The sequence below is a fragment of the Eumetopias jubatus genome, unplaced genomic scaffold, assembly GCF_037043125.1.
Source record: "Eumetopias jubatus isolate StellerSeaLion01/CBP00866 unplaced genomic scaffold, mEumJub1_p1.0 scaffold_7, whole genome shotgun sequence".
Classification (NCBI taxonomy): domain Eukaryota; kingdom Metazoa; phylum Chordata; class Mammalia; order Carnivora; family Otariidae; genus Eumetopias; species Eumetopias jubatus.
The window spans coordinates 105,897,865-105,912,143 of record NW_028274813.1 but is presented as its reverse complement, the minus strand read 5'-3'; the positions used below and the strand labels follow the sequence as shown (position 1 = coordinate 105,912,143).

Here is a 14,279-nt window from a genome sequence, read left to right as displayed (position 1 = left end):
GTGGCATCAGAACTGCCTGTGATCACCTCATGGAAGACACACCCCTCAGAGTTAAGGTTAAAGAGGAGGAGTGCTGCATATGCCAGGGGGCGCTGTTGCTCACCACTAATGCTTCTGAGCCCTTAAAGAATTCCTGCATCGTCAAAATGATTTAGAGTAGATTAAACCCAGAATAATCCTCTAGCACTAAAGAACTAATTTTATGGGTAAGGAAGGGGGAGAAAAGGCAAGAAAAAATAAAGCAAAAACACATGCAGTCTAAGTAAACGTCACGCACCCCATTTTTCTCTTTATTCTCTTTTAATGCAGGTGCTTGTGGAATGGATAGACGTCAGAACACATACATTATGGACAAAGGCTTCAAAGGTAGAGTATCCAATCCTGACGCCCCATTAGAAAGGGCTTAGCAAGATAAAGAGTACAGATGTGAAATGACCAGGAATTCTACCAGAGAGACACTGCGCACCTCTCTTCCCTCACTCCCCCCAAAAGTAAAAAGACCACAGGACCTGGGGCTGCTGGGTAGCTCTGCTCAGGAGGAGCAATCATAATAATAATGAATTTATATTTCGATTTAAGTTGCACCTGCTTAGCAAGCGCTTGTGGGTTTTTTATAGATGCCAACTAAATGTCTTCAGAAATGGAGAATGTCATTATCCAACCAATTAGTATGAGTTAAATTGATTATATATTCTGAAATAAAGTCAATCTACCTGCCCCAGAGGCCTCCTGTCGTCGTGCTGGCAAGGACTGCCACCCTGCACCTGCTGGCTTTCTGGGGCACAAGGAATGAAAATTAATACCTAGTGTTAATACTGTATGGCACTCCACCCTCGAGATCTCTGCCCCGAGAGTGGGGAGGTAAGGACTAATCCCAAGCACATGGGAACAGCAAGTTGGATCATCCTTCTAAGAAGTCTGTGAGTGAAACCAAAGATGAAGGTCAGGTCCTGCCCTGGGCTTAGGCCTTACATTTAAATAACAGAATGTGTGAAATAGGTGGCTTTGGGACTATGTCACTTATTACTCTGTCAAGTATTAACCGTGCCCTTAGACTGGGAGCTCTCCAAGGCCTAGTTTCCTCATCTGCAAGGTTGGGATAATTATGCCTAACCTAGTGTCCAATAAGGTTATCCTGAGTATTCAGTAAAAATCAGAGATGGGAAGTGTTTTTGCATATTGTAAAAGATTGTACTAATGTAATAGGGCTGTCCTTTTGTCTCTGAGGTCTATTTAGGAGTCTCAGCCACACTGAAAGAGACGACGGACAGCAAAGATCCCAATGGCTATCATAGATCTAGCTGTGCACCAGAATCACCTGGAAAGCCTGTTAAACATACAGAGGTCCACATCCCATCTTCCCAAGACTCTGAAGCAGTGTATCTAGAGTGGGGTCCTGGAATCTGCCTTTGTAATGAGTACTTCAGGGCATTCTTAGGTCTAGACTGACCCAGACTTCCTGGATTACTGTTCTTTCAGACTTAGCCCTTGGTGGAGTGGTTATTAAAGGTGGGGTGAGCTAGGGGTGGGTTTTTCTGAGCAAGAGAGCAGGAAGGGCAAGTCTCCATGAACACATTAGGATGTATACAGCTCAAGAGAACAATCTGAAAACAGGAGGTCACCCCTCGGCTTCTGGTCAGCCAAAGTTCACTACTCCCTTGGGAGCATCAATTCTGGCCATTTTCTGCATACTGACTCAAACCATCCACATGGAGGCAAGCACCATTACAGTAGTGAAGCTAAAAACAGAAAAGAAAGCTTTGCTGTTTTTATCACTGTGACCTGAGACCTGTTTCTTTCTCAAAGAGGAGTGGGGACTGGGCAGAAAGATCTCTTAAATAAGAGACTTTCTAGCTCCGAAAATATGCATGACTCAAGAATGAATAAGCTCAGACAGGCCCAAACAGCTCAATTAATGAGCACACAACTTTCCTATGCACTTTGTTGTGCTGTGCATTGTGATTAGGGTAACTGCTTTCAGACTCGAAACCATAAATGTATATATAACAAAGCTAAGGAGGGCAGTGTCTCTGCCTCAGTGTCACTCACTCCTGTTTTGTGGGATCATGTATCTGAGCCTGAGTACAGGGAAGGCCAGATTTTGCAGCCAGATTTTGTCTCACCACTCTGGCTATAATCATCCTTTAGAGAAAAGAAGGCTGCCCAGGTAAATATGCCAACGGGTGCTGGGAACCAACACATCAGAACAAGAGAATTCAAGAACAGGAAAATGAAATGTCACAGTTTGGAACTTTACAGAAATATTTATCAAAGACATGGAAAAAACCCCCACTAACTGAACTCCCAAATAAACATTTAATAAACTAGTCTGTACCAGGAATGAAATTATTTCCTAAAACTGCTGGGCCAAACCAAATGAGAACCATTAAGAGTGAGGAGTCTTGAGTGTTCTCTGAACTCAGTGGTCTCAAGACGCTGGCCTGGAAGTTTTGGATTCTAGTCCTAGTTCTTACCGTGTGGCACTGACTAGGTCACACTGTTATTTTCTGCGCTTGGTTTTTCTACCTCCGTTAGAACCATGAGGTTGTACTAGCACTCACTCTAAGGCCTCTCTAATTCAGCCAGTGCTCCTTCTTGCCCTTGGTACTTACTTTAGACCTCCGCTCACTGTCATCCTGAAGTTACACGACACCACACATTGCTTGCTATGCTAATCGCGTTTTACCTCTGAACACCTATCCATCTCCCCTTCCCCTTCTCCCCCTCAACACAATGATACTATAACAAACTATGTTTAATTCCTTGTCTGTCAGGCCTTTCAAAGTGCTACAGAAGAAATCCTCCCTGGCACTCTCCATCACCTTTATGATCCTGAAATCCTGAATCCCACTGTTGCTGCCAAAGGGAAGCCACCTGTATGCTCCTTGCTAATCCAGCCTCCACGTGCCTCCTTGCAGTAACTTTGGGTTCCAAGGTAGTGAGGAGTCCAGTGACATCCTGAAAACTTTTTTTAGCCAGTGTGGTTCTCCTTCTGACCGTGAAATCTCCCCTTTCTTCTCCCCATATCCTTGTCTCTCAAGGAAAAGAGGGCTAACTTGGGGCCCAGGAAGAGAAAAGGCAGTGTGGCTTCCTAATAATAACAGGCTGAGAAGAAACATGTTCAGTGCCTGGGTTTTCCCCAAAGGCGAAATACTGACTTTACCTAGATGTTCGTGTGAACCTAAAAGCCTAAGTAAGTTCCAATCCCACTCACAGGGTGGCCTTGGATAGTCATTTCCCCCTCTCTGGATTTGCTGCTTCATTTATAAAATGAAGGTGTTTAGGCTCATTTCCAAGGCCCCTTCGGCATTTGAGGGTGTAAGACTGTGTGATTTGGAAGAGGTAGGAACTAGGTGAGAACGAAACCAAAGCATTTTAAGGCTAAGCCTTCAATCCTGATGCTAATTACAGGCCTTGGAGGAGTGACTCTCCAAAGCTTAGGTAGGTAGCCTTGGTTGACGCTTCCCCTTTCTTTGCAAAATGCCCTGTAGTGCAGGGACTGGCTGGGGTAGGGTGGGGCTGTAAAAGGATGAGGAAGTGTCTTAGAGAGACTGGTTGCTCTTCCCCTTACCCCACCCTCCCTAAGGGCAGGCAGGTAGATGACTCGGCAGGAGGAGAGAAGAATAGCTTTCTGGCAGTGTACATTTTCCAGCGGGCCTTGCCCTTTCCTCCTGTCAGTTCCCAGAAATAGAATCCAGATTATCTATAATCCAACACCCCCTTCCGACCACCTCAACCTACACATAACACTTCTCCATCCTTTCTTTCCCTCGGGCCCCTTTAAATAAGGAAGGTACATCTTCCCCTGAGATGAATCCCCTCCCCCAACCCCAACTTCTCTTTTATTCAGAGATGCATCCCCTGCTGCACAGCAAACTATTGGCAGTAGTCCTCTTATCCGCAGTTTCGGTTACCACGCCCCCCCTCCCCCCTCCCCCCGTCACAGGATCAAGGTCAATAGTGGCCTGTCACAATGCCTACCTAGGTCATTCACCTCATTTCACCATCTCACATCATCACAAGAAGGGTGAGTATAGTACAATAAAATATTTTGAGACCTCATTTACATAACATCTATTACATTATACGGTTATAATTGTTCTATTAGTTACTGTGGTTAATCTCTTAGCGTGACTGAGTTATAAATTAAACTTTAGCATAGGTATGTACGCATATACGCGTTAAGAAAACACAATATATCGAGGGTTCAGTATTATCTGTGGTTTCAGGCATCCACTGGCGGTCTTGGAAAGTATCCCTGTGGATTGGTGGGGGCGGGGAGACTGCTGTATACCCCTAAACTTAAAGGCAGCCTTGACTTTTCTGGTGGAAATAAGAGGGATACTACTACTGGCTGACTGAGGCTCTGTTAGGCTTTGAGCCACAGCTTCAAGACTCTGCCACTGCCGTTACTGAATCAATCATGGGATATCTACAAAAAGCTTAGAGCTTGGCCTTTCTCTGTCAGCAGGGCTTGGCCCCATTGGTAAAAGGTATTCCTTGCTGAAGGTAAGGTGAAGCTGTTGCAGCTGTAGTTTGCATTTAGAGATCTAGAACAGGAGGACGGGTAGTAAGATGCAAGTGGAAAACATCATGACTGGATACCGGAGATTATGGGTTGAGCCCTATTTACTAACATTAGGTGAACTTTATGAGCTTCAGTATCCTCCTTTCTAAAGCAGTAATCATAGTCCCTCCTGCCCAGCCCTCTCCACAAATTAACAAGTTTCAAATGACCTAACCGGTGTGAAGATACTAGCGTAAGGGCTACATTTTCTATCACCATTCCTCAAGTTTTAAGAAAACATGCAGCTAAGGTAGCCGCCAATCAAAGTAAAAGGATGTGCCTGGGTGGGGAGGAGAGGAGGGTTTTAGAGGACTTTTCACTCAGATGATAGCCCTTCTGTAAGCAGTTCTAGTCCTCAGCTTCCAAACCAGCAGCTCCGAGTCATACTGCCTTACACTTTGGCTGCCAAGTTCAGAGAACCCAAGGTGGGACTGATGGACCATGCTGGGGTTCCTGGACATACCCCAGCCCCTTGCACTAAGAAACAAAGTACTCACTAGAAACAACTTCATGTGGCTCTGGGCAGACTGTGGCCCAGGACCCACATCCCCCTTTCCTCATGAGAGCCTCACCAGCAGCTGGGCCTGCTCACTGCCCAGCAAGAATGTTTTCTCCTACCCCTCTCTAGGGTTCTATGCTAGAAAGAGGCCACAATCTCAGATGGGACCAAGGCCAACATCTCTCTCTCTACACCTGTGGGCCAGGATGAGATGGAAAAGGCTCTGAGCCTGGTTGTGAAGCACACTCTGCTACTGACAGCAGTGTGACCTGGGGAGGTCACTTCCTCATGCCAAGCCACGGTTTCCTCATAAGCAGTTAAAAGGGAAGGAGAGAATTAATTATTGCTCTAGCTACATCGCAGGTATTAGGAACACCTGAACGAACTAATGGGTAAATGTACTTTTGTACAAGATTGAAGAAATGTTACCTGCTGAAACAAACATCAGTAACCCTATACTCAGAATTCTAAGTAAATCCCCTCCCAGCCAGTCACCTGTTATGGAAGAAAACACTGCTAGTGGTCACACACAACTCAACTTTCAGCCACATGGAGTGTTCTGCTCTCCCAGGACCTACTCACCCCTTGAGTTACAATGATCCCTTTATTATTATTTTTTTTTTTTTACATTTTCATTAATCTCACAAGCTGAAGGCAGAGAGCATGTGATGGTTCTAGTGGAAGACTGTCCAAGAATTTCACCATCTGCTACCACTTAAGAGAAATTTAGAGCTGAGAAATATAGAAATTTCACCATCTGCTACCACTTAGAGAAATTTAGACCTCTGAAGACCACTCATTACTGTAGAGCCCCTACAATTCTATGCTTATTTCTAGACCCCCTGGCTGGCAGACTGTCACAGAAGAATGAGGGCCAGATTACAGAGACTCTAGTGCTTTTTTCAGGCAAGTCTTGCCTCACTTGGAATGATCTATAAGAACCAGTGATCTTCCCAAAAGGGGAAAATCGCATAGAAGCTGAAGGAGGGGCTCCCCTTCCCTTCTGTGACTCCCAGTCCCAAAGAAAACACTTTCTTCCTCCAGTGAGCTACAGTTACTTTGCCTCGTACTTGGGAGACTAGTTTGCATTCTTTTGTACCCCAACATACCCTGATGTCTTGGGGAAGATGTACCTGGGAGGCAGCAGGAAAAGAAGCATGAGTTCTCCTAGTATCAGAAAAAAGATACTGCTAAAATTGGTTTCAGTTAGCATTCATAAGTACTGGGATGAGTGACCCCAGAGGATACATTGGAAGGCTTACTAGAAAACAGGAACTTTCCAAAGGCCAGCCTGAGACCCAGGTGTTTTACACCTCAGTTACACTTCAGTCTGCCCCACCTCTGATCACAAGCTTCTCAAGAGCAGGGATGCCGCCAAAATTTGCTGCCTAAAGGTTGCCAAGTTGCTGACACCTGTGCCAAAACACACACCTACTTCTTTTGAATCTAAATTTCTTACTCATCAAAAAGAATTCAGAGGAAGAATGATATCACAGAACAAACACAGGCCAAGGAGTCCCAAGGCATGCATTCAAGCCTTGGCACTGTCATTTATGAGCTTATAGGACATTAGCCAAGTCACTTCATCTCTCTGGGCCTTCATCCTATAAAATGCAAAGTATCATCTTTGCAGGATTTTATAAAAATTAAATAATAGATGTGAAAGCACATTGTGAAAGCACATTATGAATATCTTGAATCAATCCCCTTCTGGTTCTGAACCTGACTACTAAGAACAAAAATGTCCCTATCCTTCCAAAAACATAAGTTTCTTTATGAAAAGAACTCTGCCTACCTAGGGAAGCACCCTTCAACATATTTTAAGAAGGAAATCTTGGATTATTATAGGCTTTTACAGATCCAGGATCCTGATGGCACATAAAATGCAATCTGTTTCTGGTACTGAAATTAAGTCTGTGTCCTTGCATGTCCTAAGAAATCTCTCTTGCCTTACAGATTACATGAAAGAATCCGTGTGCAGTTCTAGCACTTGTTCCTTGAATAGCAGTGAAAACCCTTACGCCACAATTAAGGACCCACCCATTCTCACCTGCAAGCTTCCAGAAAGCAGCTATGTAGAAATGAAGTCGCCTATGCACAGGGGGTCTCCGTACACAGATATGCCATCCTTGTTGACATCTAATAAAAATATATATGAAGTTGGTAGGTGTCTCAAATAAGTAACTTAGTGAAATCAGGGCAATAGTGCAGCATCTGAAATAAAAACAAGCCCTCTCCACTCACCCTGTCTTGAAAACACACCCTTCTTTTGTTGCTTTTTAAGGAATCCAAGGTGAACGGTCTTTCCCAGGATTACCCTCCTCTCTCATGCAGGAAATCAAATTCTCATGTCAACTCTGCTTTAAAAAAAAAATACCAGGACTACTATGAAGCAGAAATGCTGGGGGTGGAGAATCAGTGGGTATACACACCTCAAGTGATTCAATCAGAACAGACGTGCAAGTTTCTAAATCACCATCTTCGACCTTCTCCTGGTTTCCCCTATGTCCCTGGACTTACTGATAAGATCCAGACCTCTTGGTTTTGACCAGAGCTTGGGATTCTAATAGTACACTCACTTAGATTCTCCATTTCGTGAGCAAGCCTCAATCCTAACCCTCATATATTTATCACAGATTTATAAATCCCTGGCTTCTCTCCCTAGCAAGTTAAATAGAACTCTATTCCCCTCAACAAGGCAACCAAAGCTAATCTGTTCTCTGAACTCATTTTTCACTATATTCCTTAGAGCCCACAATCAGTGTGGTCCAAGAAGGCCGCGGTCATAACTCCAGCTATATCCAGAATCCATACGACCTACCTAGGAACAGCCATATTCCTGGTCATTATGACCTCCTCCCAGTAAGACAAAGCCCTGCCAATGGGCCCTCCCAGGACAAGCAGTCTTAAGAGAGAGAAGCCTCTCTCTTGCAATGTGTTCTGCTGAATATTCTGACTCTGAAAGAAGACAATCCCTTGACTCGAAATAATGATACAGACTGACTCCAGCTGCGTGTTAGTCATTACTTTCACCTGGAACTAAAGAAGAACTTCCAAGTGGGACTGGGGTAATTATTCAAACAGTCTGTTCACAAAGGCAAATCCTATCACTCACCCACACCCAACCCCAAATGCCCAGGATTACATGATCTTTTAAAAACACTTAAGATCCAGCTACTCATCAACATCAGCTAAATATATATATTGAGATACGTAATTCTCTGAAACGTGATGCTTAGAAAGCATACAGCATAGGTTTCACAAACCTTCCTGGGGGAAAAGGGAACTGGGGAGGGGAAAGGATTCAAGATCCCGAAATGTATGTGTTTTTGGTTGCTGTTACCCTCAACATCTGTTTTATTACCTAAGATAAATAGCACACAAACTGTGCTAATATCAATCCTAAAGTACCTGTACATCTATGTCTGACCTGTCAAATCACAACAGCCAAGATTATAGTATACAGTCTAATACTGACAACTTCAATTTTTAAAAAATAAGACTTTAATAAATACAAATTAACTTTCCCTCTTCTGCCCTTCGTGGTAGTAGGAGGAGGAGTTTCCAAAGCGCAGTAGCCTCTTTCAGTCTATAATGATTTCTAGGCCAGCTTTACCAAATCTTGCTGATTCAAAGTTTGAGAACACTGCCAAGTCATTCCTAGCCTGGTCATAGCTCCTCAATCCATCCAACACGAGTCATTCCATGTGAAACAGAATTCTGAGATGATGCCTTTAAGCAAGCAGTCACAGACTGGTAAGAATGAAGTATCCCTAAAAGGCCTCCCAAATTTATTTGATTGGCATCCCTTAACTCAGAAGAGTACTTGCTTTCATGCATTTCTTCATAAATCTTGAGCTTGATGTAGAATACAACCCAAAAGTGTAGAAGAAATTAGATAAAAGTGGATATAGCAAGTTTAAAAGTTTAATAAGCTGCTTAAATTACATGATGCTTTTTGATGGAACTAAATGAAAAAGAATGGACTGTAATCAGTTGCTGTAACATGATGTAAAACTTTACAGTAAACAGCAAATAAGGATATGAAGTACTTCTACCTTAAAACCACCACCTACTGAAATGGCCAAAAACATATTACAATGAGCTAATGCTCCAGATCCCAGTATTTAGACGTGTCTGTACCTTCCACTACTAACCAGGTAAACTGGGGCTCAGTTTGAGTCAAACTGGAGCCAACTCCCAAGCCCTAAAAAAGAGGACCTCCTCACAAGAATTAAAGACCAGAAGGACAACCCGAGGAAACTAATGGCCACCCCTACACCACTCCATTCTCTGGTAACAGCCAGCCAGTAAAAAATACTTCCAAAAAGGTAAACAGAAGAGGAACTAAATGACCGCAAAGATGGAATAGCAGCGACAGGAAGTGTGGGAGTCCTGAAGCCCTTGATTACAACCTGGAAGTCTGCCATGGAACCCATTAGTTGGGGCAATGACCAGCAAAAGCAAGAAAATAAACAAGTAAATCCCCCTCCCTCACTTCACTCACGGCTTAAGCAAATTTTACTGTTAGGGGAAAGCATAGAATACTTACATGAATGCTGCATGTGTGCATGGGAGCAAGTGATCAGCAATAGCAAATTTCCTTTCCACAAAAGCCTTACGAAATATAAATAATAGAAAATTCCTTTGTAGACCCAAGTAAATATTGCTCATACATATGTAGAAAGAAATAGATAAGAGACTTACCTCAGTATTTCAGGGCAGCAAGTGCTCAATTACCTTTGTAAAGCAAGGATCAAGAAGCATGGCGAAGTCAGATCAGCCAGAGAAACTTCATCTCAATCCCAGGCTTTATCTTCTTCCCCTACCCTTCGTGTACAGTCACTGCTGCCTGGCACACTGCAAACAAGCAGCATCATGCCAGTTTCAAGTGTCGCCTCTTGTTTGCCAACTATCTTATGGGCAAAATTTAGCAAGAGGAAGCATGGTGGAACTGCTAAAGCATGGGGTCAAGAGATTTGAGTGTTACTTGCCCTCTCTGGGCTCCTTTCTTCCTCACGTATCAAAAAGGAGAGAAGGAGAGAGAGGGAAGAAGCTCTAACAACCCTCTGGCTCTAGCATTCTATGACTGTTAAAGAAATGTAATACAATTCAAATTAGGCAATATAGAGAAGGGGAAGGCAGAGGGTGTGATTCATCTCTGGTGACAACAGCTGCCTTCACAGATCTAAGAGTTACTGGTAAAAGACATTTCATTCTTACAGAGCAACTGTTAGGAACTTCTGTCTAGCACTGTCACACATAGGTTCATGGTCAACCTAAATATGTGTCTGTGCATTTTGTTGGCAACTTGGAAAGATCTGTTTATTTTAAAGAAACCAGTTTTCACTCAAAGTAATCTGCATTCAATTCAAATGAATAAAGGAAACACTATTATTGTACAATAGCATAAGTGAGACTATGAAATGGCAATACTTTTTTAAATAACCCAGATTTGTAATATATTTGTTCACTGTGCAAAGGGACCATACCTTGTACAAAATAAAAGGAATTTCTCAAACTAATTTAACGAGAATGCCTACTGTTGTGTTGCACATTGAAAATGTGTCTATAATCTACAACTTAGGTTTAAAAGGTAGAACTAAACTACATTTTGTGTGGTCACTTTAGGCAGCCAGAGAAGTGAAAATTATCCCAATAGACACTTGAAAATAAAGTGAACAAGTTCTATCATATTTATAACAAGAGTCTCTTCCTTTAATGAATGGGATCAACACATTCTTATTCATGTCTAAAAATTATTGAAAAATCTCATACACATCAAATGCTCAAATAGAGAATTTCTCTGCTTTCACAAAGATTTAAACTCAAAGGCAACTATTACAGCCTATGCTCAGCTCCAGAGGCACAAAGGTACTTCTATGGAATGGAATAAAAGCAAGTGATGGGCCACCTAATTTGCATAAGTGCAATGAATAGCTCTCCACTAGTAGAAGTTATCACCCAGTACGTTACTGTGGGTGCATGTTTTAGGACCTTTTAAAACATAACCTTATGACCTCACTGGTAAAGAAGCAGCAGGATTAATTTTATAGTAAAACATGGATGCTAAAAAAATAGCTTACTGGATGCTTTCATAAGTGTAAGTTTAAAATTCTTCCTTCATACTTTCAAAGTTTGTACATAATCCTATCTAAGTCAACCTAAGCCTTTCAACTTGTCAGTTCACAAAGCTTACATGACACTCAAGTTATTCCCAATGTTTAACCAAGAATAATACATTTTTGTTAGAGACTAAGACTCATTCTGAAATTATCTTACTAAGACAATTCTCAAGGGCTGGAGCTTGACATCTCGGTGAAAGACAAAACATGATCAAGAGTTATAAGGCTAACAAAGGTGTTTACTGAGAATAGTGGTATTAGATTATGACTCATGAGGCTCAGATTACTACCCAATACCATAAAGGATAACCAAAGGCTGCAAGTTATGCACTCAACACAGAAAATTCAAGAATGATACATTCTACGAGCCATTCATCTAACCAGAAGGCCGGCAGAAGAGGCCCATTTAATCAGTATGTGACAACAGGAAACAGACTCTTTCTCAGAAGGGATGGATGGATACATAGGGATTCATTACACTGTCATTTGTACTTCTGTATAATTATTATATAGCATTTATATAATCATTTTATATAACTTTTAATTAAAGTATTTTTTAGTATGAATGGTAGTTCTCAAGACTATAGCTCCCCAAGCTAGACTAGAATGAATCCTAGGATTAGCCCCCTCACTCTTTTAGGTGTTCCTTCTTTATTGTTCTGACATGGAATAGCAGGGGGGATAGGTATTAGGAATGTAAATATGAACAATGAACATTCCCACACTTATGGATCTTACAATTTAGCAATTACAAAAGGGCAGAGATAAATGCAGGGCCCTAGTGATTAGTAGGGTACTGATTTCTTCCCTGACTTGCAGAGCTAGAAAGACTCGGACTCCAATCCAAACCCACAGAAGGCGGAAGCCCTAGTCTGTAGCGATGGGTTGTCAGATTCCTTCCTCAATTCCAGCTTCTACTTCCCAAGCCATTGTCTAACCCAGCAGATGGCCTTCCAGAGCCTTGGAGAGGAGAAAGCACAGGGACTGGAAATCTTAAAAATCCTATTATTTAGGAATCCACTTAAATGTAAACCAAAACCAGTAACTGATGATCCTAACAGATCCTGCATTGTGGGGTTCATATCAAAGATAGTCTGCAGAAATAGTATTGCTTCCTGGGGCTTTCCAGACTGTCCCATTTCAGGCATAACCTTCTATAATATTCTTAGGGCCATATGATGAAATGCTTCGGCATAGAGACTAATACAATGGTCAGCACGTCTGGGCGCCTGGGTGGCTCAGTTGGTTAAGCAACTGCCTTCGGCTCAGGTCATGGTCCTGGAGTCCCGGGATCGAGTCCCACATCGGGCTCCCTGCTCAGCGGGGAGTCTGCTTCTCCCTCTGACCCTCTTCCCTCTCGTGCTCTCTGGCTCTCATTCTCTCTATCAAATAAATAAATAAAATCTTAAAAAAAAAAAAAAAAAAACGGTCAACAAGGATCTGTCACTTCCCTAGAGAGATCTGAGAAAATGGTACCCTGAGACTGGAATTTGTCAAGGGAAATGAATCTGAAAGCAATACACTTACTCACTGGGATGGGAATAACAGGCAAGTTAAGTTCCACTGACTCAGAGAGAGAAAAGGAATCCTACTGGCTACTAATTTTCACTACCATCACTGGTACTGGTAACATATAGTAGTTAACAGCAAATATATAGAACATCTGTGCTGGGACCTATCGCTAATGATGTTAAATAATTGATTTCAAATGATCAGACTACTAAACTAACAGCCAAATAATGCCATTTATATCGTGTGTATTTTGCCACAAAAACCTATTCACTTGGATTTAATCGCTGGTTCTCTCGGACAGCTAGCTCTATGGACTGCTCTACCTTCTTATAGACGCCTGTAAGAGATGATAGTAAAAAATTAAACACAAGATATTTTTAAAAGTTCTCTCACCCAGACATGAATATATTTTAAAAGTATATATTAAAAGCCAGCGGGATTTTAACAATAAAAGCCAAAACAAGCAGTTCTCAATTTACAGTTGACATAGCAGCCCCTCAAGTGCTCCTCCCCACCAAGCATGATATTTCGATGCATATTTTTGAAAATGACAGTCATTTTGCAAATGTTCTAAAATCTTTCATCTTATGGAATGAGGTTAACATGGAAATAGTAACATTTCAATCAAGTTATAAGACCAAAAACATTTTGCAAAGTGATTTTTACTTATCTATTAAATTTGAGTTCAAATGTGTAATAATTTGGCTCTAGTACCTGAAGAGTTCGTTCATAGAATTGCTGAATTGGAGCTGGGATGAACCCCAGGAATAATCTAACCCATTCCCCTAACTGGAAGAAGGTGAAGCTCAGAGAAAATGACTAAAAGATCTGTGACTAGAATCCAAGTCTTTGTCACCCAACCACTCTTCTATTATACCTGCCACTTTCAATCTAACTCAGTTTAGCATACTTTCTAATATATGCCTGGTATCAATGTCCTTTCAGATATTCTTTCTCTATCCTCCAATTCAATTTTCAATGAAATGGATGCTTCAATTAAAATGATCTCAGCCTATGATCTCCTTTACAGAAGCTGTAATGACATTTTATATAACTTTATTGTTACCCTTGGCCTCCTATAGTTTGGGGAAATACAACCATTCTTTAAAACATCCCAATGACAACTTCAGTTTATTTAGCATATCCTTTAGGTGAGTGGAAAAAGTGACCTGTCAAATCCCAGCAAGCGTGTGGTACCAGCACCAACCCAACCAAGGTAACAAAAATCAGCCCTCCTCTTTTTAGCACTAGCCTATTATGCTCCCCCATTAAAGCATGTGATAGAAGAGGATCCTTTCATGGTCTTTGTTTTTTTTTCCCCCCCGTACAGGGAATACATGCCATGCGCAATCCTTATATAAAATTCATATTTTGTGGGCACCTGGGTGGCTCAGTGGGTTAAGCGACTGCCTTCAGCTTAGGTCATGATCCTGGAGTCCCGGGATCGAGTCCGGCATCGGGCTCCTTGCTCAGTAGGGAGTCTGCTTCTCCCTCTGACCCTCTTCCTTCTCGTTCTATCTCTCATTCTGTCTCTCAAATAAATACATAAAATCTTAAAAAAAAATTTTCATAATTT

The 14,279-nt window shown here is 42.0% G+C and overlaps 1 protein-coding gene and 1 long non-coding RNA gene across 5 annotated transcripts in view; one reads left to right on the top strand and one right to left on the bottom strand.

Moving 5' to 3' along the window:
- The window catches only part of MEGF11 (multiple EGF like domains 11), a 222,125-nt gene extending 214,101 nt beyond the window's left edge, over nt 1–8,024 (top strand). For both annotated transcript variants that reach the window (XM_028100027.2, XM_088024869.1), the window contains 3 exons: nt 310–366; nt 7,023–7,229; nt 7,816–8,024. In XM_028100027.2, coding sequence (XP_027955828.1) covers nt 310–366; nt 7,023–7,229; nt 7,816–7,976 — 425 coding nt within the window. In that variant the 3' untranslated portion in view covers nt 7,977–8,024. The remainder of the gene's footprint in view (nt 1–309; nt 367–7,022; nt 7,230–7,815) is intronic.
- Nucleotides 1–12,611, bottom strand: part of LOC114206357 (uncharacterized) — a 37,547-nt gene extending 24,936 nt beyond the window's left edge. For all 3 annotated transcript variants that reach the window (XR_003608608.2, XR_003608607.2, XR_003608609.2), the window contains exons 1-2: nt 7,311–12,611; nt 7,117–7,205 (exon numbers count right to left, since the gene is read on the bottom strand). This is a non-coding gene — a long non-coding RNA (uncharacterized LOC114206357). The remainder of the gene's footprint in view (nt 1–7,116; nt 7,206–7,310) is intronic.
- Between the last annotated feature and the right edge of the window lie 1,668 nt (nt 12,612–14,279).